Genomic DNA, 26,839 nt, shown 5'->3' with positions numbered 1-26,839 from the left:
CATGGTTAATTCTTGGAGAATTAGGCAAGTGGCCTAACTGACCTGACTTCGCGCGTCAATTATTTTGTATTCTTATCATCCTTCGCTGGAGTCCTGAGACAGCATACCATTATCATCCTTAAAAAAACGGATGCAACGACTATATAAGTTTTTCCTTGTAAAAAATATGGTAAATAACTAGAAAAATTATTTAGAAGATCTAAACAATTCGCTTTAACTTGGGATAATCGTTAAATATGTAAAGCATTTTTAAGATAGAATTTTGTGCGAGTCACCTCTGTAGGCACAACAATACAGATACGATCTACTTCTGACGTGGAGTTGTAATGTGTACAACATTTAATTTTTAAACATGAAAAGTAGTAATACGCGTGATGACATACTATGATGACGAGTTGTTGAAAAACATTCTATATTGCAATTACTAGTCATATTTTTTGTAAAAAATTTCCGGTAGTTAATGAACTCATAACATCAACTAAATAACTATATAGGCAATGGCCTGTATAGTCACTTACTATAATAATAATAATTGTTATTATTAATTAAACTAAGTCACTAGAATATTTAGATATTCATAAGATTATAGATTTTATTGTATCCTAACAAATTTTTCAGTAACTAGAATTTCTAAATATTCTAATCGTCTAATATATCTAATCTTAACAGGTGTACTGAGTATTTAACTTGTTCGTATTAATACATCTTTTATTGATACACATATCTTGTTTTTGCACGATTATGTTTTTGGCGGTTTATCTATCTCAATAACGTCTTTAAGGAAAATCCAGGTACTAGGTCGTCATCGCATTTATTGTGCGCATATAATATACGCACAAAAATTATAATGACGTCAAAATGTTGTATTTTTTGTGATGTCATAACCATGACACTAAAAATTTCTATGCAGGAAAATCATAAAATTTAATAGAACTGGGTTTATCCTGTTTTTATAAATAATTTTGTTACTACGAATATTTTCAAAAAAGTCACCTAGAACCTCTTGAAATTCAATTTGAACTTCCAAGTAGCTTAGTAAGTTGAATTTCGGTTGTAGCATACGAAAAAGCAGTGTCATTACATGCACTTCCTAGCATGACGTCTTAGTACATAATTCGTTAATATATTCTTACTGGATGATAACGTGATGAATAAATTCAGGCGTAGGTTACCATTTACTACATCATCCGATGGATCGTCAGTATTGTTATATAATATATTATTATATATGTCACTCAAATTACAAAAATATATAAAATTGCAAAAGCCACCCTGCCTGAGGGATGGCGAGGCAGTGAATAGGACTTTTACCCATCGTTTTAAAAAACACAGCCTATGCCGAAGTCAGGAGTTTCGCATATGCATTCTACCCCTCTGAGAAGTTAATTATAATTCTAGAAAGTTCCAACATTTTATTTGCTGTTTGATGGCGATGTCAATAATGTGTTAATATGGAGGTCACGCGTGCGGAACACTACACACGTGAACGCCGCATACGCATCGGGTTTGCCGTCTGATTCATGCGTTTATAGCGGTAGTAAATCACCAATGAAAGTGGAGTTGCTTTCAAAATTATGAATACAATTGCATTTCGTCATTACAGTTTTGGATACTATCACCTTATTTCATACGAATCATAGCGTAAGGAGTAAACTGGTAATTTTTATAGGCTACGTAATATTGAAAGGTAGTCTAAATTTTTGCGATGCGGTGCAGTAAGGACAAACGTAGCGCAGCGTACCGCAATCATGGCCAGGCAATCGCAAAGTTATCTTTAGGGTGTTCAAATGCAATTTTTTATTCAAATAACTTTAATGCACGTTATACATCATTAAAAACTACACCAATGACATTTTCTACCAGTCAACTATGAGTTGTGCAGAGATAAGTTGTTGGCGGTGCAAATAATATTAGATATGTATATATTATAATATATTCAATTATGTTTGCTTACTGTCAAAATAACCACATCAGTGTTACTATTTAAAATTTCCAATTATATCTTCTCAATATATATCTCTATGCTTTTTCAATCTAATTAAAAACTTATAAGGTGAAAAAATATATGTATGATTTGTCGGTTTCGATGACCGACATACGTTATCTTTTAACCCAAAAAAGCGAACTACTATGTTTATGATGATATGTACAGCGGCTTATTATTAACATTAACGGGTTTATTGTATAAAAATATCAAATTGTACTGACTTCGTGCCAAAATTAATCAAAGCTTATTGTAAATTATTAGCGAAACACTTGTTGTTTATCAAGTTTATTAGTCACCACTTTATAAATTTTATTTCTATTAGGTATTTCATCCAAACTTAAGAACTGAGATAATTTGGTATAGATTGATTTACCTTCACGATATCATAATTAACATATGGTGTTATGGAATTCTTAAATGAATTACATAAAACACCTAGTTTGACTTGCTGAATAACCTTTCAATAGCCGCATGGAAAAGTAAAAAAAGATTTATTTGTGTAGGCTATAACTACTATATATTTATTTGTTTAGTGTATGTAGACAGATAAATCGCATTTATAATTCATTTTTGAAATGTTAATTATTATTTAGTGAGTGTAAAAGTGTACAGAAATACTTTCGAATATAATGACTAAACAGGTAAACGAATCTTAGTAACATTTTACTTGAAAATTGTATCACGAAGACGTCTTCGTGGGCTATATATTATTTATAAAAAAAACCACACGATCTCACTCCAACATATAGACAGATAATTACACTTTCAAAATATAAATTGGAACAAGGAGTGAACTATAGTGCCCATAAAATTAATTTATTAGAAAGTCTGTTCCATTGCTTCTTGCTACCCAAAAGAGCAACAGGCGTGAAGGTCAACTACCTTAATAAGTAGTTAATATATTTGTTATATACATATAATTATATTTTACTTTATATTGACGGCCTTGTAGTTTAGCGGTTTATCAAACCGTTTTACTTCCGATTGTCGCGGGGTCTATTCCTCGCACGGTGCAAACATTTGTATTCACGAGTATGACTGTTTATATCCATCTGGGTGTCTATGTATCTGTATTATGTAAGTACTTAAAAAATAAAATCTAAGTATTTATATCAGTGGCATAGGATCCATCCTAACACAAGCTCTGCTTACTGTGGGACTATAGATAGCGCTGAACACAGCAGTTATTTATTTATTATTGTTATATTAAAAAACGTTATACTCTCGCAACATCACAGTTTACAACAATGTTTTGGTGGTAGTTGTGTGAGTCAATGTGCTAATAAAATGATTATGTTAATTTGGTTATAGTAGGCTTTGTATGCATATTGGGTAGGTACGCGAGGCGATGCACGTACACACATGTGTCAATTGTACATTATATTTGGTAGTTTCTTTTAATATATTTGATCGTACCGATTTATGCGGACTTATTTGGCATTTCTACCAAAATAGATGTTGCAAATCATGTACATGTTTTACTAGTTTAAAAATAAATCTGATTGTTGTTTTTGCGGTTGATTTTGTATGATGAATCTTTGATTCAGTAGCTATAATATTATTTGTCTGTACTTTTGTCAGTATTTGTTGTGGTATGAACAGCATTCGACTTTGCAGTTTCGCCGGATAAAAATATTGAATGATAATCCACGACAAAGTTTAATTTATAAAATAAACCGATGGTTTGTTTCTATCTTATTATGTTCATTCTAGTGATCAGAACTGGCATAGCATAAGTAGGTGGTGCTATTTGGTACCTACCTACTAAAATAGTACGTAATATCTAAATATATCGTATATATCAGTAGATTTTAAACATGAAACATATATCCATATATAAACATAAAATCACTTAGGCGTTATTAAAACTCGGCGATTGCTTACGTTCGAACGTATCAAAATAAAAATCTTATCTATGACTGTAAATATATAATTTATAAATAGAACACAGCTTTAATTGGAGTCGCATTAACACTGTCGTAAGCCGTTTACGTCGAATTATGAATAAATGAATCTAATTATTAGCGTCTATGAATCGTGTATGGGATAAGGCATTGACGCAAATGGCCAGTATCTGTTGGTATTTCCAGCGCTTCGATGCGCATGGAACAAGAAGCTCTACAATTTACATTTACATATTTAGACTACAGACTTGTATTCATCACCACTGGTAAATACTGTATCTATACTAAGAACTATGGAAATATTTTGAAAGTTAACTGGAAAATTATAAATATCGTGAGTAATTTTTCCAATGTGATTGTAGGTGTGTCGTGTTCTTAGTAAAATTGTAAATATTTGCTAAATATTGCATTAAATAAAAAAAGTAATCATAGGCTAGTATGGTTTTGAGATAAGTGAAGACCACAAAGTAAGAGATTAAATAATGAGATTCAGTTCTCTTCGCCTTCCCTAAATAATGAATTATTTAACTCATAAAAATCATTTTAATGTTGACATAAAAATGATATGGTAAAATAAAATTCGATGGATTATTTACGTACACACGGATCTAAAAATATAAATATTTTCTATATGAAGTTTGGAGAGATTACATTACCTACCTATAAATCTTTTCAATATAGAGTATGTTACGATATAGAAGTGTAGATTGTATTAAAATATGTATTTTTTTATATAGTATACATGATCAATATTAAACGTACACAAATTGGTTTAGAAGATTAACTTGTAAAGTATTTCTCAGAAATTCCACAACGATTGCGCTAAATAAAATAATAAACATTAATTATGTCAAACCACATTGTGTACAACCCAACACTAAACTCTGGACTACTACAGCGTCCTCTGGTGTGAATAAATAAAACAACCAGCGATGTTGGATTGCTGAACTTAAAAAGGGGTTTATTTTTATAAAATGGCGTACATATATACACAGTAATACAACGAAACCATATCGACGTCTACTTTTAACACAGCGCCATCTAGTATGTAGCTCGAGTACTAAAGCTTCTATATAAAATAACAAACTTATACATTCCGCCCACCAAGGACATGATTTGTCCTTCACACTTGGAGCCGCCCACCATGGATACGTAATAACAAATGTAGGGCAATAACATATTATAAACAACTAAACTATAGATAGTAGGGCTTAAAAAAAATAAACTAAATAATTAATTAACTAAAAATGAGTAAATCAACACTAACACTATAAAAAAAATAACAATTTACTCTGTAATAGGTAGTACACATAACTTTGAAGTGGGGCGTTTAATTAGTGAATTCTGATTCCTAATAGTAACTACCCGAGTGATGTTATCCATGCCTGGATGTTTAGCAACCACTCTCCCGAGCAACCATCGACAAGGAGGTAAGTCGTCTTCTTTTACTAAAACTACATCCCCAACGTCAGGTTCTGGTTTTTGATGTGACCACCTATACCGATGAAGAAACCGTGTAAGGTATTCTTGAGACCAACGCCTCCAAAAATCTTGCGTCAATCTTTGAACCAACTGCCACCTACGAAGATTAGATATGTTGGACCTTTCAAAGTTGTAATCTGTAGGAGCTAGTAATGGTCCTCCGATGAGGAAATGCCCTGGTGTCAAAACATTTATTGTATCCTGTTCTGAGTCTATTCTGGATAGTGGACGTGAATTTAAGCACGCTTCTATTTGTGCTAAAGTTGTGGACAATTCCTCGTAAGTTAAAATTAAATCTCCAACTATTCGCCTTAGATGAAATTTGGTAGATTTTATCCCGGCTTCCCATAACCCTCCAAAATTAGGAGAGCGTGGTGGTATAAAATGCCACGTAGTACCTTGTGTGGCTAGAATTTCGGCTACCTCTGTTGAAATTTTTTTATTCTCAGAAGCGAACAAAGTTCGTAATTCGCGCGAGGCGCCAACAAAATTTGTTCCATTATCGCTCCAAATATCTGTACATAAACCTCTGCGAGCAACAAAACGTCTAAAAGCCGCCAAAAACCCTTGTGTGGTAAGGTCTCCAACCAACTCAAGATGTATCGCCTTAGTGGCCATACATATGAATAGACAAATATATCCTTTTGTAGAATGATAACCGCGACCCTTTGTAGTTTTAACATTCACAGGACCTGCATAGTCAACACCACTACACTGAAAGGGTCTTCCTGGAGATACTCTAGCTGTAGGTAATTGACCCATTAATTGAGTAGAAGTAGTTGCAGAGTAGCGAATACATTTAACACACTTGCGAACATAGGCTTTAACTAAATATTTCGCACTCAAAATATAATATTTAGTCCCAATAAAGGACAACATAAGTTGTGGTCCTCCATGCAAAGTTTTCGTATGCGCATCAGCAATAATAAGTTTTGTAAATGGTGAATTTTTTGGCAATAATATAGGGTGTTTAGCATCTAAATTGAGTTGTGATTTTTCAAGTCGCCCACCTACTCGTAAAACTCCAGAACTATCAATAAACGGATTTAACGATTTCAGCGGACCCTTAACTGTACTGTACTCTATATTTTTATTAATCTGAGCTATTTCTTCATGGAAATTTTGTTTTTGGCAAATTTTTATGCAAGTTTTTAAAGCACCCGCCAATTCCTGTGTTGAAAGAAAAGTAGTACTCTGTCGCTGTTGTCCGGTACGTAGATTTAAAAAACGTTTACAGTATGATATTACTCGAATTAATCTTGTCAATGAATTGTATCGATCCCAAAGTGTAGTTTCAGTGACTGTTAGGTGTACTTTACTTTCTTCTAAATGTGTTGCAATATCCTTTGGTTTATTGTAATGCACCTCATGTTTATGTAAAAACTCCGGTCCGTTAAACCACGTTGTATTTTGCCATAGATCTGATGGACTAACACCTCGGGATGCACAATCGGCAGGATTCTGTCCTGATGTTATATGTGCCCATTGTTGAGAATCTAAAGTTGACAGGATCTCGGACACTCTATTGGCAACAAAGGTTTGCCATTTACTTGGATGGCTATTAAGCCACGCTAAAACCACCGTAGAGTCAGTCCAGGCTCGAATGTCTTTTTTAGGGATGCCTAAAACTTCAGCTACCTCGACCAAAAGACGTGTCACCAATACGGCACCACACAATTCCAATCTAGGGACTGAAATTTGTTTGATTGGCGCGACTTTGGTCTTAGCAGAAACCAAAGTGACATGGATATTACCACGTTCGTCTGTTAATCGTATATAAACGGCTGCTGAATATGCTATCTTCGACGCATCTGAGAAGCCATGTAACTCGACTCGTGAAGATGTGAATTTAGTTCCGAACCATCTCGGTATGTTAATTTTTGTTAGCTCCGACAAGCCTGTGCGGTAAGTATGCCACTCATTAATTATATTATTTGGAACTTCATCATCCCAATCTATTCCCAAGATCCAAAGCTTCTGAATTAATACCTTTGCTATAATCACGCTAGGGGCTGCCCAACCCAGCGGATCAAATAATCTTGCTATTTCTGAGATAATCTTTCTTTTTGTTACAGGTCCAGACACCGGAGGAAGATTCACCGAATATTGAAAGGTATCTGCTGAACGATTCCAGGTAAGTCCTAAAAGTTTAACTACTTCATCTAACTTTATCTTCAACCCTTCCTGTGCATGTTCATTTCCCTGCTTTATTTCATTTAACAAATCTTCACTGTTAGTCATCCATTTTTGCAGTTGAAATCCACCTTTTTGTAATAGTTGATTCATTTCTTGATAAATAATAACACCTTCTTCAACAGTATCACAGCCTGTCAGAAGATCATCCATGTAGAAGTCGTTTTTTACTCTTTGAACTACACTTGGATAATTATCGCCTTCATCTAATGCAACTTGTTGCAGTGTCCTTACAGCTAGATAAGGAGCAGCAGCCGTACCAAAGGTAAGTCTTTTTAATCTATAATCTTCAATTGTTCCATTTTCATTATCTCTCCATAGTACTCGCTGAAATTCTGCATCTTGTTCGTACACCTTAATTTGCCGATACATTTTGTTGATATCAGCAGCTAAACATATCTTATATATTCTCCACCGCATGATTAAATGGCGCAACTCTGGCTGAAGTGTTGGCCCTATCATTAATAACTCGTTTAATGATACACCATATTCATTTTTTGCAGAAGCATCGAATACTACGCGAACCTTTGTTGTATCTTTGGCATTATTTATCACTGCATGATGAGGTAAGTAGAAACTTAATCTATTTTCTTTTTCTGTTTCTGGTATCCTTTCCATGTGCTCTAGATGTAAATACTCTTTTATAATCTCTGTATACTTTTCTTTCAGTGTCTCATCTCTATTTAATTTCACCATTAATCTCTTCAATCGTTTTGTAGCTATATCTCTCGAGTTTCCGTTAATATATTGCAGATTTTCAGACTTAAATGGGAGTTTGACAATATATCGTCCCTCACTGTCTCGTTTTGTAGTTTCTTTATATAGTTGTTCACAGAGTATTTCTTCTTCTGTCAAGATTCGTTTTAAAGAATAAGGATCACTTTCAATTTCCCAAAATTTTTTAAGGTAATCATTCTCATGCGTACATAAATGCAAGGCTGTAACATTAGTTACTGATCTAAATGATGCTTCTTTTATTGTACCAGAAAGTATCCATCCTAGCGACGTAGCTTGTGCCACTAGTGTACCATGAGGTCCTCTTTTAACCCCATCTTCAATAATCTGTCCATATATCTCAGCTCCCAACAAAATATGGATTTTGTTTGGAGTGTGATATTGAGGATCTGCAAGTTGTATTTCATTTAAATCCAACCAGTCCAATTCAACTACTTTCTTATTTGGTAGAAAAGTAGTAATTGTTTTCAGTACATATGCTTGCACCATAATAATTATTTCAGGTTTGATGCGTGAGCGTATCTTCAGCTGGACCATATACTTGGCAGTTACATTTTTATTTCCTTCTAGACCAGATATCGTTCCCTGTACTGGAATTTTCTTTACCCCCAAATATTGAGCAGTCGCTTCTGTGATGAAGGATGCTTGTGAACCTTGATCCAGTAACGCCCTTATAACCCGACTCTCCCCGTTTTGAGTATCAGCTTGAACGAGTGCGGTGGCAAGCAATACTTGACTATGAACTGCAGTTTGACCAGCAGAAAAACATGAAACTATATTACTAGATGTTTCCCCACTATCTATATCTACTTTTTTATCTTTACTTTCGACTTTATTTGTTGAATTACCAGAACCTGAAATTTCTAAATGGTCCCTTTTCTGTGGATGCAAGAGAGAGTGATGCCTACGTTTACAAACTTTACAAATAGTAGTACTCTGGCAGAACTTGGCAGAGTGGTTGCCTCCAAGACAATTGAAACACAAACTATTTTTAGCTACAAATTCATAACGGTGAGTATAATCTAATTTTGCGAATTTTTTGCAGAAACATAATTTATGCGTTTCCGAACAGAATTCACAATTTATTTTAGCCACGTGCATACAAGTTTTAGTTTTAGGATAAGACCCGCTACTAGGAATTGAAGATCGCTGTTTTGGTTCTATACATTCTAAAGCCCGAAATCTACTTTGAAGAAATTCTGAAAATTGATTGAAAGTGGGTAGTTCATTTGAATTCTCAGCTGATATTTTCAATTCCCATTGTTTGCGTGTTTCCTGATCTAGTTTATAATTTATAATGTGTATTATAATAATATCCCATGTGCTAACATCTATATTCAAATTTTTTAACGCGTGTATACAATCAGTTGTAGTATCTAGTAATTCTTTTAAAACTGATGCGGATTCATTACCTAATGATCTTTGGCTAAACAATCTTTTTAAAATACAATTTGCCAAATATCGCTTGTTATTGTACCTATTCTCTAACTGTTGCCAACACTGTATATAGTTTGCAGAAGTAATCGGAACATGTCTAATTAATTGCTCCGCTTCTCCGGTCAAATGCCCCTTTAAATAATGTAACTTCTGTACATCATCTATTGAATTATTAGAATGAACCAAAGAAATAAACAAATCCCTGAAGGAATACCACTCCGTATATTTTCCTGAAAATTGCGGAATAATTATTTTCGGAAGTTTTACCGCAGAAGAGGACCCATTGCCTGCTTTAGAAGAACCAGAATCTTTATCACCACTACTAATTTTATTTTCATTAAAACTTTTTAAATATCTTTTAAGTGTGCTTTTATAATCAGAAAATATTTCTTCAGTTTTGTCATATATTTCATCTTTAACATAAAAAGTACGTTGTACATCTTCCCACTTATAATCCTTAAGTATTTGCTGATGTGTAGTGAGAAACTCAACCCACAACTGTTCTATATTATCCAGTTTAGTTTCTACATATGACTCCGTTATTCGGTCTTTCGGAGATTTTTTAAAGTTAATTTGTGCCTTTGATATTCTATTAAAATTGTCTCTTTGACAATTCAATAAACCTTCCATCTTATTTAATTACAGAAATTACAATTATATTTTAAAGAGTTAAAAGTAACAAGAATTGTACTAAGTCTCTAAACCTTTATACTTAGTAAATTATTCTATGTCACCGATATACTAGTACACAAATGAAAACTCAAACTATAAAATATTCTAAGTTCAATTTGAAAGTAAAAAATATAAGTTTTAAATTGTACTAAGTTCCTAAATTTTTAAACTTAGCAAATTATTATATGTTCCCAGTATACTACTACACAATTGAAAATCGAAACTATAAAAAATATTCTAAAACAAATAAAGAAAATGTCCCTAAATTTATAAACTTAACAATTTATTCTATGTAGGCTTATTACTATTCAATTGAAAATTCAAACTATAAAAATATACTAAGGCCAATTTTTAAGTAAAAAATACAAATGAAAATAATTGTACTAAGTTCCTAAATGTTCAAACTCAGCAAATTATTTTATGTTTCTGACATATTACTATATAAATTAAAATTCAAACTATAAACTACTCTAAATTCAGTTTTACAGTTAAGAATTTTACAAGTGTTTGAACGTAATAAATAAAAAACCAGACATAGGTTCTCCGTATCAACTCTTTTCTTAAAACTATTAAAAGTGTTACAAATTTTACTAAATGTTATATAATAATTATTTTCTAAATTATTATTGTCCATATAACTTCCAACCTTATTTTTTCTCAAATAGAAAGTTCAATTTCGCGTAACTTCCGTAAATAAATTTAAATGTACTCACAATATTTTCCGTTTCACTCACACCACAACAATATTACTGCAACTGCACTTGCGCTTGTCACACCATGTGACATTTCAAGGTTACCGTGACGTCGTTGGCTCGCCTCTGACCTCTCACTCCAACGCCGTCTTCAGATCTGCTGTCTCGCTCACTCCTTGAGCGCTTAGCAACTCCGATGTCCTCCGATTGTAAACCGAGTAGCGAACCACTGCCCCTACTAGGTTCTATCTTCCGCCATATTACCACTTAATACTGGGGAAGATCGGCATTCGGCTCGAATTTGGACCAAAAAATGTACAACCCAACACTAAACTCTGGACTACTACAGCGTCCTCTGGTGTGAATAAATAAAACAACCAGCGATGTTGGATTGCTGAACTTAAAAAGGGGTTTATTTTTATAAAATGGCGTACATATATACACAGTAATACAACGAAACCATATCGACGTCTACTTTTAACACAGCGCCATCTAGTATGTAGCTCGAGTACTAAAGCTTCTATATAAAATAACAAACTTATACACATTGGAACAATGTACTCACAAGATAATATAAAAACACATAATTTATAGTAAAATGAGACTATTAAAAAACAGTAATATTATCATTCAAGGATATTTGTTCTATTATTTTATGAAATGTCAGTGTCTGATAACGCACGTAACTTTATAGCTGATAAATCCATTGTAAACAAAATAATCAAATCTTTCCTATTTATAATAAGTACATATTACTTAAGACAATTTCATACTCGTATATGTAATATTATCTTATCTGTGGTCCAAGTATAAACTGAAATCTAAACACATTGTACGATCAATAATAAACAGCGTTAACTTAACAATATATTTTTTTAACAATCGACTTTAAATCTCTTATATTTAATGTCTATTTCCCAATTTTTTTTTTGTTATTATCTTTTTTTTATTTCATATCTTCCCTGGACAATTAACACAGCACCATCTACTAGTAGCCCCATAGTAAGCAGAGTTTGTGTTATGGATTAGATATCTGTTATAAATACCTACTTAGTTATATATATATATATATATATATATATATATATATATATATATATATATATATATATATATTTAAATTCATTCATAATATAGCGGCGGTATAAACAATCTTACTAATGCATACAAATGTTTGCAACGTGCACAAATGTTTGCAGGTGTACTAAACCACTAGACTACCGAGGTCGTCAAAATCAAGTTAATGCATTATTAAGTATTTGCGATTTGTACAAAATAATAATTTCTCGTTTCTAATGATTTGTAGGGCAGTTCAACCAGTACATAAGTAGGAAAGTGCGCTTGGTTCCAACGATCCACTTCATTTTGCGGTCCCAATGTTCACCGTTCCTAATTTTGCTCGCTGGCACATGAAATTAAAATAGCTTCCATCTATAAATGAAGCATGTACTTACCTACCCATTGACATGTTATTGTAATCAGTACTTAAATTAAAATGGACACGGATTTGAATTTAAATTTGCTGTCAATATTATCATATTATGTTATCTGTGATATTATCAAGTAAGTAAATAAACTTTTATACGACGACCGATATTCGACCAGATGCATATTACACACACTTATATTCTAGCAAATTCGTGCTTGCACTTCATAAAAATGACGATTATATTGATATCATTTAAATAGTCAGATTCATGATCAATAAAAAAATGCTATTTGATTATGTTTTATTTAGTAGAAATGTTGTTTGCTAGCAATGTCTTAAATTGTACATAAATAGCAATATTGCTTGTTATCATTAATGAAGCAACCACCTAAATAATATTATTGCAAAAAAAAAAATGTTATTCAACACAGCCTGTGTTGTAAGCCTAGGATGCAATGATATAACGATAATTGATTTTTAAAGAACTTACAACACTTGATATTACATTTTATCAAAAACAAAATTAAGTTTTGATTGCTATGTACAATTATTTGAAAGCCATTTACGAGTATTATAAAAACTTAGCTTCTGGCATTTGACAGATTTCTGAAAAGATCTCGCTTGCTATATTAACATAGTAGGAACGGACAGGGAGCATAGGCCTGCCGGTGACGTGGGATAATTACCATCCCCCCACCCCGCTGTGCAGCGTCCCCCACCCCTTGTCCCTTCCAGCTTGCAGTGCATCGCACGTAATGTTACATTAACACCCTCACCTCGGCCGCGTGCGAACTGTCAAAACATCAACCTGTATAACGAATGAAAATATTTCTCGACTATAGTTTTGATGAAATAAAATTGCTACTGACTACTAATGGGTTGTTATTATAAGACCATTCGAAATTTGAAAAAAGTGAGTTCGATGTACGACTGCGATTACAAATTTTGGTTCTATGAGTACATGAGTTTTTGTATTTTGCGATTTTTTCTTAACTCTATTCTAGTAATACAATATTTTATAAAAAGGGATTTAGTAATAATTCATTCGCGCTTGTACTTCTCACACTTTTTGTAAACTACCTAGATAAATATTAAAGTTGCCATAATTAGGAATCTAAATATATATAACTCAAAGGTGACTGACGTAGTGATCTATCAATGCACAGCCCAAACCAATGGACGGATCGGGCTGAAATTTGGCATGCAGTTAGATATTATGACGTAGGCATCCTCTAACAAAGGATTTTGATAAATTCCACCCCTAAGGAGATAAATTAACGCGAGCGAAGTCGCGGGCAAAGCTAGTAATTGATAAGTACTTTCAATTCAGTGCTTATCAACTATTCCGCTCTATTAGCGTAAAGATATAAATATTTATCCCTAATTAATATCTGGATTAGGATTTTGCTTACCGTTATTTATTTTTTCATTATTGTATGTAGTTCATTTCGTGCAATGAGATAAGTAGGTAGCAACTCAAAGACTTAGCTTATCCGCTTAGGAACTGTACTTTACTATAATACTAATACATACACATATAATTTTATGATGCATTCTGTTTGTCGCAATGGCATATTATCGTATCACTGTTCTCACAAACTATTATTCTAACAATGTGATATAACTACTGTAGGTTCGAAGTGTGATAACTGATAAAACAAAATGATTTTCCCATGTTAACTTATCGTGAGAATGTTGTTTTTAATATTCAAATCCTATTGAAATATATTATAGCAAACATTTGATATTGTAATACATATTGTTCATAATGAAATTGGCATCCTATTATTATTATTTAAGGACTAAGAAGTTTTTCAAAAATTAAACATATGTCTAATTATGTATCTACTGATCAGCAGATTTATTAGAGAGAGAGGATCTTGAGAGACTATATATAAATCAAATGACTTTGTATGAAGTATGTGATATTCTATTAACTGTAATAATAAGTATAGTACACTGTATACTAGCTACTACTTATAATTATTACTTGTATTCTGTTTATTTATTCTACCTTCGAAAGCTTGTTTTCATGCTGTGTTCTAGTCTAAAAACTGAAGTACATATGAATACGAATTGTGACTAATCGGGAGAGAACTGAAAGCGATAATTGTTCAGAGATGATAATGCACGAGCGCTGTTTATCACAGACGACACGGAATCTGGTGTGTATATGTCGCTTTTTAATATAGTATTCTTTTTTCTTTTTCATGACAATTCACACAGCGCCATCTAGTCCAAACATAAGCATAGCTTGTGTTGTGCGTATTAGACAACTGATACAAAGGTATAAGTACTTTTTTGTGAGTACATAAGTATGTAATATACATATAGAAAACACCCAGATTGATGTCGACAATCATGCTTATATATACAAACGTTTATACCATGCGAGGAATCGAACCCGCGACCATCGGGAGTAAGGTGGTGTGCTGAACCGCTAGACCATGGAGGCCGTTAAATTCATAAAGTTCATTTCATTTTAACGTATAATAATAATAATAAAACTACATATAAAATAATAAGAAAATACAGTAAATAGTAAAATAATAACAAAAGGCGGTTATCGCTAAATGCAATCTCTTACTGACAACCTAGAAGAGAGGACTTATGTACATAGAATAGGGTAGGTGGCTCACATAAGACACTATTTATTATACGACTAGATATAATACTTACATTAGGGAATAAATATATAAACCTACATATATACATACATATATACTACATATTGGAAGAATGAGAAAAAAAAACATGTACTATGAAGAGAGATAATGAGATCTTAGTCTATTTTTAAATGATGCATGTGTTTGAGCTGATCGAATGGAGAGTGGTAGATAGTTCCAGAAGCGAATGGCTTGGACAGTGAAGGAGTTGGAATAATATGTGGAGGAGTGAGCAGGGATCGTCAAACATAGGCTTCTGGTACTACGCAAAGCAGAACCGGGGGATTTAATATGAAATTGGAACTTGGTTTTTAGATATTCAGGGGTGGAGGGGTGGAAAAGATAGAGTAAAGGAGGGATAATATATGAAAATTCCTGCGAAGTCGAATAGGAAGCCACTTGAGTTGACTGCGAAAATTGGAAATGTGGTCATACTTACGGAGACCAAAAATGAATCGTATGCACATATTTTGGAGTCGCTCAAGTTTATTTAATTGCTCTTCAGTGAGATTTACATAGCAGGAATCCGCATAATCTAGGATTGAAAGTAATAGGGTATGTGCGAGCGCAGTCTTGGTCTCAACTGGCAGGAAGTACCGTAATCTGTTAATGCTTCCGATAGCAGCAAACATTTTCCGACTCAGCTGTGATATTTGATGCGACCAGGAAAAGGTTTCGTCAAAATGAATCCCAAGATTTTTTATCTGAACGCAGTATTCTATGTCGTGACCATTAAAGGAGACTAGTAGAAGACTACTCAAGTCTAATTTAGATAAATAATATGGACTTCCGATAATCATGCACTGTGTTTTTCTTGGATTCAGTAAAAGGCCATAAGCTTTACTCTAGTCAGAGATATATGCGAGGTCAAGATTTATATCGCGGACAGCATCGGTAATATTACACAGAGCAGCATGTAAGTAAATTTGTAGGTCATCTGCATATAGGTGGTAGGAAGAACGAAGATGAAGTGTGATAGAATTTATAAATAAAGCGAAAAGAAGAGGAGATAATACAACACCCTGAGGTACGCCCGCAGTCGTTGTGCACCAGGATGAACTGATATCATCGATACGAATACGCTGCCGACGCCCATACAGGTAGGTCCGAAACCAATCAATCACCGTTGGAGATATGTTAAGAGAACGTAGCAAACTGAGTAAGATGTCGAAATCTACGGTATTGAATGCATTACTAAAATCCAATAGCGTTAGTACTGTCAGCTGCGATTTATCCATACCAAGTCGAATATCATCGGTGATCTTGATTAGAGCAGTAGTCGTGCTATGACCAGGGCGGAAACCAGATTGGAGGGAATTTAGAAGATTATTTGTATAAAGGAAATTGCAAATTTGTTTATGGACAAACCGTTCTTAGACTTTAGAAAGGAATGGAAGAATGCAAATAGGTCGATAATCTGAAAAACTCAGAGGGTTTTTAGTTTTGGATAGAGGAATTATATGCGCATCTTTCCAGGAAGTCGGGAAGAAGGCTGATGATATGGAATAGTTGAAGATAAAAGTAATGGTTGGTAGGATAATATCAAGGATGGGAACAATCATAGCACGACTGACATTATCATTTCCCATGGCATTCGACGATATAGCAAGTATATTTCTCTTAACATCACAATCGGGTATATAATATATGAAATGTAAAATAATAAAATTAAAAGAATAGAAGATTATTGGGAGCTATTAATTTAGATCATTTGGTAGACTAACTCACTTCTTCACACGTCACTTCTTGTAGGATCACGATAGTGTAGTGTGTATTTTCTTTTACGCTATCTACGATATTCCGGGAATGAAAATGAATGGTACTGTAATGTATATAGTGATATGGCAGTGGTAATTGTGCAAAGCTGGGACGGAACGCTAGTGCATAGTAAATATGAAAGATATAATTCCAGTTTATTAAAATAGTATCAATTAAAATATATACAGTTTCATTATGTAGATAAATTGGTGGACTACTCCCATATGACATTTGCTAAAAACAAATTATACTGTTTTTAGCAATAGGTGGATGGAATTATTCATTTCATTTTATTACCTTTTTTACTCCACCTTATATTACGGTAATGTTATTTATTTATACCTATACAACTATTTACCACTATATAAATTAGCTCGTCGAGTGAACTTGTCGAATGCAAATACGCCTCTCGACCAATCAAGGGCTTTGATTAGGGGGAGGGGGGAGTAATTAGGCGCCTTTGATCGTGCTGCCTGTTCTTGTTACACACGTTTCACGTATGTTAAGTTCAGATAATTAACTATATTATCGAGGTCATTTCAAATTAATATCTTGAAGTACCTCGTCGCTTGAACAGGTAGTAGATTAAATTTTAGTATATTATAAGTATTTAAGGTATTGTTAGGTCGCCCGTATGTATTGCTGAAAGTAGGTTATGTTTTACTTACATATATATATATTTCAATAAAAACTGAATTTTAGCCCGGGAGTACTGTGCTACAAGTTACAGAGTATTTTTCTCGTTAATTGTTTATTGGAACAATAATTATGTTCTAGGACAGAATATAATATTAAGAATAACAAATATGTTAACAATATTGTTGTTGTCTATGAAAATTCTTTAGATATTAGACTGAGTTCGTTATACAAAAGTAAACAAAGAAATTATTAATAGAAAATACAATGTAAACATAAAACTATATGGCCAGTACGTTAGCAATATATATAACTTTAAACAAGTTCTAGGTGCCCTGAAGGAGGGAATGAGGGAAACCCCCTTACTGTCATCAAGTGAATGAAATGAATGTAAGCTTACCCTTATTATTTCTATTTTATTAAAGTAATAATAAACAATAATACTAAAGCATTTAAAATGTTCAGTAAGGACAGTCAAAATGAGTATCATTTAAAAATTTTAATTAAGTAGGTAGTCCGAACAAAATTTAAGGAAATTGTAATGTGTGTACATATTACGACTACAAACATCTCACACTCGTTACTCGATTGAGATGATGTTACAGCGAGTAATAAAATATAGATTAAAAAAAGAACGACAAGGTATCCTCAAGTTACGAACGTATTATAAACTCGTATGAAGTTTAAAAAAATAATACTTAGCATATTCCAGCGAAGCTGTACAAATCTTATTAAGGTTCTATAAGAATATTCTCACCCCTCGGCCGAGTTTTCTTGTTTTGTCGAGTTTTTGTCGGCGATCATTTACATCGTAACGGGCGTAATTCGATACATCCTGTGCCTGACGGCCCTCACTAAAGCCTGGACTTGTGTCTGCATAAAATTGTTTAACGAGAACCAACTATGGTATAACAATAACTATGGAAGACAAAATGTTCTAGCCTCGTTTATAGCTTTGATTTTTGAGTATTTTGAAATTAATCAGAATTAAAAATCATTTATTCATGTAAGACATTGTAGCCGCTTATAAACGTTAAGTTTTTTTGTAATAATATTTTTCCTAATTGTAAAGAACTGGCAACAAACTTTTTTTTTAAAGTCAGCCTTTTCAATGCTTATGTAGGTTAATGGAATATATGGTTATGGAATAGGAACAATTATTGCCAGGCATATTTGTTTTTAGACTATATGACTCACTATTTTAAACCATTAGGTAATATAAATGTAAGTGTGAATATAATATGTATTTATATAACTACTGATATACTACATAACCTCTTATAATACGCTTAATATATAATATGCAAAGTTAGTCATATTTCGTATTTCTGATTCAGCAAAATTCATATAAAAACAGTTTCGAATAATCAAAATACACAATGCTCAAATTAATTGCTTATTAAATGAATGGTACCGAACCACGCGTTACTGTGATAACGACCGCTTAATTAACTAAAGTTAATACCGATGTAAAATAATTAGAAACTAGAATTATCACTACATATTGTGCTGGTGGTCACTCTATTCTCCTAAGTTTTAATTTAAAAATGAATCTGTATTAGTGTAAACATGTACAACATTTATTTGAAAATAATACGAGCTGAATTTCTTGTCAGTTCTTCTCATCTCGAACTTCCGAACTGACGGTAGATTTGATAAATCATAAGAGTATGTAATAGGCCTACATAAATAAGTATAGTAATAGGATTATTTAGTCCCCATAAAGTGTCAATATGCTTCTTAATTAGATTTAAGTATCACTTGTACTTTTTGGGTATACTGTTACAATTTAACCAACTTGCATTAGAATATAAATGAATCTAATATAAAATAACATTCAAATTGTGTTTATGTTGCTGTTTAAATTTTAACAGTATATCCAAAAAGTACATAATCTATACCTATTCTTCCAAAGATCAAATAGCAGTGGTACTGTATAATTGTTATGGGGACGATGGTCGACTCATGGATACTGCTAGACATATCATAATACATTAATGAGTATATAACTTTATACATATGATGAATAAATAAATCAAAGGTCAGTTGAAATTCACTTGAAGTTCATTTGAAGATATTAACCTAAGACACGTCAAAGGTAGCGACTTGACTTTAATACGTAATGTATGTACTAATATAAAACACAAACGGTAACATTGTCCAGTTCAATGCGTTTGGTTCTTAAGACACGTTCGCTGTGGGTAATGTAAGTTGCTGAGATTAGGATTGGAGCCACTGAATCAGCGCTAAACTTGTTGCTTTTTGGTTAGTTTAAAACTGTTAGTTTTATATTATTTATATTCTTTTTTGTATTTGGTTATATTTGTTAGTATTATATCACAAAGATTTAAAGAATAGAATATAATTCTTTAATCAAATAAATTTTAATTTAGACACTTATGAATAGTCATGCTCCCATCATCATACCCTGTGAAATCCTGTTAATGAAATTCTTTGTTGAATATTTTTGACGACTAGGTACGTACTTACGCTGTGGTATTATTTTTCTTTATATTAAAAACATCAAATATCTAATAATATGTTTAAATTTTTTAACTTAAATTAAAACATAGTAATAAACAAAATAAAATACGATTGTCATTTGTTTACTTATCTAATACGGTTTCCTAATTTGTATCACCCTCATATTATCTATTTTAATTTAAATCCTTCCTTATCATTCGCATCACGGTTGTATACAATCGATTTTATACGTAACTTTAGCGGCTTGCGACGTATGTTCAGTATCCGCTCTCGCTATAGCGTATGAAACCGCTAACTTAATGCCCATACCAAAGCTATTGTTACACGGAATGGATCCAGCCGATTGACGATCGTTGATACAGCCGGTCGAACGCGTAATATTATACGTCGAACACGCGATACCCTGGCTAGCGTTACCTATCACATCTCGTACGCCTGTACATACCGGTACACTGCATAACCAAGAACCAATCACATATTACATTTGACAATTCCAACTGTTATCGTTAATTTATCAGCATCTTAGTTCGCGTATTTATTTAAAAGAAAAGTTTTTAGTAACTAGAATGGTAAAATCACATCTAGGAAGTGGTAAAAATGTTCTATATACATGAACAATGGACAACCAATAACCATGGACTTTATTAAATGAATTTGTGACAGTCGTAGTAAAATTTATTTTTCGTAATTACTGTGGTAAGTTGTTATGCCTCTATACTGCGTAATTTCAATACCATATTTATATCAGCTGTCAGACATAGCTTACGCCAGAAATAAATATTGGATTGGATATTTAAGACATAAACGTTTTTGAACAAACTATATTTATGTAAAATTATTAAAATTTATATCGTTCATATTAATTTCTACTTACGTGTTTTCAACATATTATAATTTACGCGTTAAAATTCTGTATTTATTTATAATATTATGAATCAGGTTTGTGTACCTATTGATATTGTACTTAGCGTAATTGATAATTTATATTTAATTTACTAGCCACCATATAATAAGGTCATTAATTTATAGTTTGAAATATTTCAATCCCAGATCTGCCTAATTAAGAAATAATGTCTATTATCAAATAAATTTTAATCGATGTATGTTTACACTTTTATAAATAAAAAAGGTGTAAAAAGTTCTCTGTTAATTTCCCGTAGAAGTTGAGGTAATTTCGATTTTAAGCCAAAATGATTCTGTAACCAAAGATTCTGCGCAACATTGCTATGTATCAATTGATAAGACTATTTGATAAGTTACCCACTGACTTGAAAATTACTGACAATCTTCACACATTCAACACTAAGCCAAAGGTTGATGAACGGACATTTAAATCTAACATGGACTAGTACAACGCATTTTGTTTATTTAGTACATATTAATTTAAATTATAATGTACCTATTAACTTCATTTCTGAGACAAACACAAAATTGTTTTAGAATAAATAAATAAAAAATTAGTTTGTAGATTTCTAGAAGCATTTTTTAGGTTTGAGGTTTGCTTAATATTGAAAAATCTGTCAATATTTGGTGTATAATAAACTTAAAAATTTATACATTTATTTAGAAAGTCTTGTTGATATTAATATGCATATACACTCACAATAGAAAGTACGAATTCTTACCAGTACAAATAGTTTTGTCTAAAATTTAAACCAATATTTTTTATAAGGAATCAAAAATACAGTTTCATTTGATTATAGTCTTGATACTATAATTATTAAATGCACAGTGACTATATAATGTACACTACAGAATCAATGTTCTGTCTGTGAGATAATCCGATCATCGCCGCTTCACAGCACTCGGTGTACTTTATATTTCTAACAACAAATGATGCTTTTTAATATCTATTTTCCTTCCACTTTACACAACAATTTTCAAGAGCTGATCATATACGAGTACAAATTACTGGTTCCATCTACGAGTGTCTGTCTCAATCGTTACCTATGCAATTTGCTCGATTTTTCACGATAATATAAACTCAAACATAAACATATTACCGACATAAGGTAGCCGTGAGCCACGTAGAACAATAATTGATTGTATTGAGTTTGCCCGACAAGTCAAGAGTATATCGGCTGGTATGACGAGCAAATTAATCTCTCATCTCATTCCATTTTCGTGTAAAAAAGTGAGATGGGTATCATCATGATGCTATCTGATATGCGTTTTCCTTCGAAGGATACGAGTACGTGATTCGGTGTTTTTTTCGTGGGTGGAATTATTTGTAAGGTTTCTTTATGTGTTGCTCATTACGGTACAAGCGCGTATCCTGCCTGGACCGACCGCAAATGCGAGACATTACAGCCTGCTACCACCTGACCTTAGAGATGGATCGTCTATAAACCCTCATTGGCGGTACGTGCTCGCGATTGAATATAATCGCTCGTAAATTCTTATAACTCGATACTTTTTCATGTCCACAAAACATCGGAAAGGTTAATGAAAAGTACAAAATCAAAGTTATTGTAGTGAAATTACAGAAGTTGCGTAAACTCGTTGGTCTTTTAATATTCCATATTTTTGTATGATTGTTATATTTATTTAAAGAATATTTTCTACTTATAGAACCTATTTATAGACTATAAGTAAGTAACCTTAAAACTAACAGATTAAGGTTACAAATACTTGAACCATATGTTATCTGTGCTTGAACTATACCTAAAATACCTAGTAAGTACTAGGAAAGTAATGTTAAGTACTAGGTCACGCATTTTTTTATTTGTAACATGTTTCAACAGAATCAACATTTGCGTTCAATGAGTGTTTGTTTCGAGTCCTAGTATTGTGAAGTCATTATTTTCTATAGAACGGCTCGCTTTCATGTTTTATTACAATAAAAAGGACGACCTTCCATATGTTAATACTACGGAGAATAAGTCGTATCAACAATTTTAAAAGTAAAATGTAACTCATTGTGCCAATATTTTAATCTATAAATGTAAAAAATGAAATGAATCACTGTCTGGATGATATATGAGATAAAATATTATTACTTTATCAACATAGTAGAACACAAAATAATATTTATTAGAATTATTTGTTTGTACAGACAAACAAACAATTCTAATAAATGTTAAACTCTAAAAACCTTAACCGACATGGGTGCGTTTTTCAGTACAGTATTGTAGTAAGCTTTATTTAAACATTTGTGTTTATTTTATTCCAATCTATCTACAAAAAAAGATACAAACTGTAAACTATTGTTATTCTGAATATCACGGGTAAGATGTAGCAAACTCAGTTAATAACTTACCTAATACTTTCGTAATATACCTACTACAAAATATTGTTCTAAATTTGAAATATTACGTGTAAAGTATTTAAATGAAATGGTTAAAAAATATATAAAATATATTTATAGAGTAAACAGTCCGTCACTGTTCTAATGTTGCCAATCCATTTCAATTTAAATGGAGAACTAAAACAATTGGCCCGCCTTTTTAGTCGGCTGTCGTTGGATTTACAAACCAACTGCAAATGCGAGAAAATGCGAACGGAAAATAGTGGCCGTTAATGAAGGGAAATGTTAAATAATTTATACATAGAATGATTGAGTTCTGTCCAGGCTTTATTTTGTTTACGGTTTGGATGTGTGCACTTACACGCAAATTGGTATGTATGTATTGTTCATCAAGCTTTACAAAATAAAAAAAGATCTTACATATGTAATAATGTTAATTTCTACCACTAATGTTTTTATTATTACTATATTCTATATAAATGCATATAATAATAATACTTTTTAATTATCCCAATAAAAAGAAATATCGCATAAACCTTTTAAGCAATAACGCTTAATAAGTTTAACTTAATTAATAACAAACTTAACTACAATATCGATATATTGAAGTTAAGTTCATTTAAGTTTCGTTAAGTTTACAAATTTTATTATTATGAAATATGCTATATAAATACACTTAAAACAATGGAAAAACTCCTTTTTAACTGTATGTTCTTTACATCTAATATATATTTTTTTCGGATCACGTTCTTTGTTACAATTAAATAGGTCCGAGAGTAGTATATAAACTATTTTTAACTACTTGATAAGTTATTACTAAGTGATAAGTGTGGTAAACTCCAAGTTTTTAATTTAACATTTTTGGACATAATTTATTTTTCTAAGTTTTCTAGTAAATTGCCATTAAAAATACATTCAACTCTAAATTTTCACCTTTCTACTATCAACATCGACTTTTAATAGCGATACTAGTACTCTATTATTTTTCAGAAAAAATATATTCGTATATGTTAAAATAATGTTTGCAGGGTCAACTATTTTATATATAATATATCTTCATCTCATTCAATGAACTCATCATTTAATGAACATTACGTAAGTTTTAAAATAGCTCTTATGTTAGATATATGTCTATCCTGCTGTACTTACTACTTCCGCCTTCGGGAAGCTAATTATAAAATTGATGTATCGATAATACATACTTCGTACAGAGTTAACTGTCCAGCTCGTCCAGAAGCTGTGGTTTTGTGGCTTCGAGCTTAATTCCACCCGCAGCACTCCGCCCTCATACATTTTAATAGTTTTAATGCTCCAAGAAGTCGGTAGCTTCGATTATTGACCATCGAATTCTGGTGAGCTATTCTCTAATGTTTTTTGTTGGAGGCAATTACGAAATCGTTTAGATGAAGTCGTTTAGACGTACGTGGTTAATCTTTAAACTAGTCGATATTATTTTTTTGAACGTGTATATTATAGAAATTAGGAATATATGAGGTGTGATGATGGTTAATCCTTAATATACCGTCACGATTATTAGGTCTTAGATAGGGTAGTCAGGGGCGAGGAACACAACGAAATATTTGACATTTCGTTAACATCATAACAATTTATAAGTGGGTACATATGTTTGAGTTCAATGTGGTAGCCTACATGGTTTATATTGGCGTTTATTTTATTGGAAAGGTAGTTAGAAATTTGAAATTTCTAGATTTGAATTCAAGATCTTTATAGAGTAAGTCGGTGCAGTGAACCACTACACCAAGACGTTCTCAAATCTAATTTTATATACCAGTATTAATAGTAAATAGCAACCTATCTGTTTCTATTATAAGAGATAGAGACACTACAACAAATAAAGAACCTGTTAATTGGAGTGATTTCTAAACTATTTTATTTGTATAAAAAAGTGGATGAAATATAAATATATACATTATTTTTTTATTGTGCATACATTGTCCGTCGGATTGGAACTATCGACGTTACAGGCTAGTCATCATTAAGCACTAAGTTACAACAATGTCAAGTTAATCTTTACAGTAGCTGATAATAATATTTGGAATGTGTTTGTTACATATTAATTAGGCATGTATGAAGCGCGTGCGGTGATGCACCGCTTGTGTCGTGTGCGGTGCCTAATCCGCAGCCGCTTATTACATCCCACAGTAGCACACGGATTGTAACCGCAGCTATTGCCCCTCGATTTCTGCAGCCCTATCGATCTATAGTTTCGTTATCAGATTTTCACACGGAGCCTCGCTCCCGCACCAAGATTGACTTTATTTGAGTAAGTGTAACCGCAGAGATACGCGCTAACGCAACCTAATATCCGATAAGCCAGCGATTTTAACAGAAACTTCACAATACAATGCACACTCGGTTCAATTTCCAACAAAAGCCGGAGTAAGTTAAATGTATTGTACTGTAAAACAGAGAAAGTATCGAAGCAAAACTGTGTTTAGGTAGCCCGGCCAGTAGTCAATCACACGGCGCCCGAGATATCGATCATCGAAATTGATCAATCAAATTGAAAATATTGTACCGGAAATAAGGCGCGATATAATACGCTGTTCGTCGAATTGAATGTTTTCGAAATAGATTTTTGCTCACGAAATTGTTATACAGTTATGTATATAGTGTATTTTTTTTAACTAAAAATAATACTTTTATTGTTGTCTTGTAATTGATAAACAACGTCATATAGCTAACATAATTATTTGTTATTTGGCAAAAATCTATAAATCTTAAAGAACAACATTTATTTAATAGAGTAATATGCAATTTTCGAGATCGTTCTTATTGTGCTGAGTTTGTTTTCCGAATGAATGAATATATTATACAAAATGCCGATTTAAAAAAGCTTATACTAAGTTTATTGAATAAAGATTATTTTCATTCTATTCCCTATTTTGATGAATCCATTTTAAATATTATAAATTGCAAAAGTATGTTTGTTTATAAAGCCTGTTTATTTCTTTCTCAAAACTAGATAGCTAAATGAATCGAATAAAGTTATAGATTGTATCATAAGGAAGTCCTGATGACAATCCGTTCTCATATAAATAGCTCATCTTTTATTTAAAAACAATAGACAACGTCACGTGAATTTAATACGTATTACCATACTAGAAAATAAAGGAAACTTAGATTCACATGTCTAAACCTCACTAAGTCTATGCACGACTTTACTCTACCTTAGACTCTACCGATTTAATGACATTGTGCTAGCGTCGGTTTTTTCTTGATCGCATTTGAAGTTATTGTTATTATTTTCTCTCGTAACTTTGTAATGCGGAGTTTGTTGACCCTGTCCATTCAGTCTCCTGATTTCTATTTTAAATGACAGGTACTGGTGAGTGTTGGAGGTGATCATTTACGAGTAGAGGCGAATATGGTTATTTATGAGAATAAATATTTCTGGTATCATTGAAAAGTTGAAGATATAAAATATAAAAATACTTGTTTGATTTTGAGCAAAGTAGAGTTTATAGAAAGTCGTCAAAGTAGTGGTGACACTTCA

The 26,839-nt window shown here is 32.3% G+C and overlaps 1 protein-coding gene across 1 annotated transcript; it reads right to left on the bottom strand.

Annotated features, from left to right (window-relative positions):
• Positions 1–5,178: 5,178 nt before the first annotated feature.
• On the bottom strand, positions 5,179–10,368 carry LOC131850325 (uncharacterized). Its single transcript, XM_059200523.1, has one exon. The coding sequence runs from the start codon at positions 10,366–10,368 to the stop codon at positions 5,179–5,181; it is 5,190 nt and encodes a 1,729-aa protein (XP_059056506.1).
• Positions 10,369–26,839: the final 16,471 nt, after the last annotated feature.

Source organism: Achroia grisella, unplaced genomic scaffold (genome assembly GCF_030625045.1).
Source record: "Achroia grisella isolate CSIRO2021 unplaced genomic scaffold, CSIRO_AGI_Agris_v1 utg7518, whole genome shotgun sequence".
Lineage (NCBI taxonomy): Eukaryota > Metazoa > Arthropoda > Insecta > Lepidoptera > Pyralidae > Achroia > Achroia grisella.
The sequence above is the reverse complement of the archived record's forward strand: the minus strand, read 5'-3'. Positions and strand labels throughout refer to the sequence as shown.

Excerpts from the sequence above, each read along its gene's own strand:
- LOC131850325 (XM_059200523.1), bottom strand. The coding sequence starts at position 10,368 with ATGGAAGGTTTATTGAATTGTCAAAGAGACAATTTTAATAGAATATCA.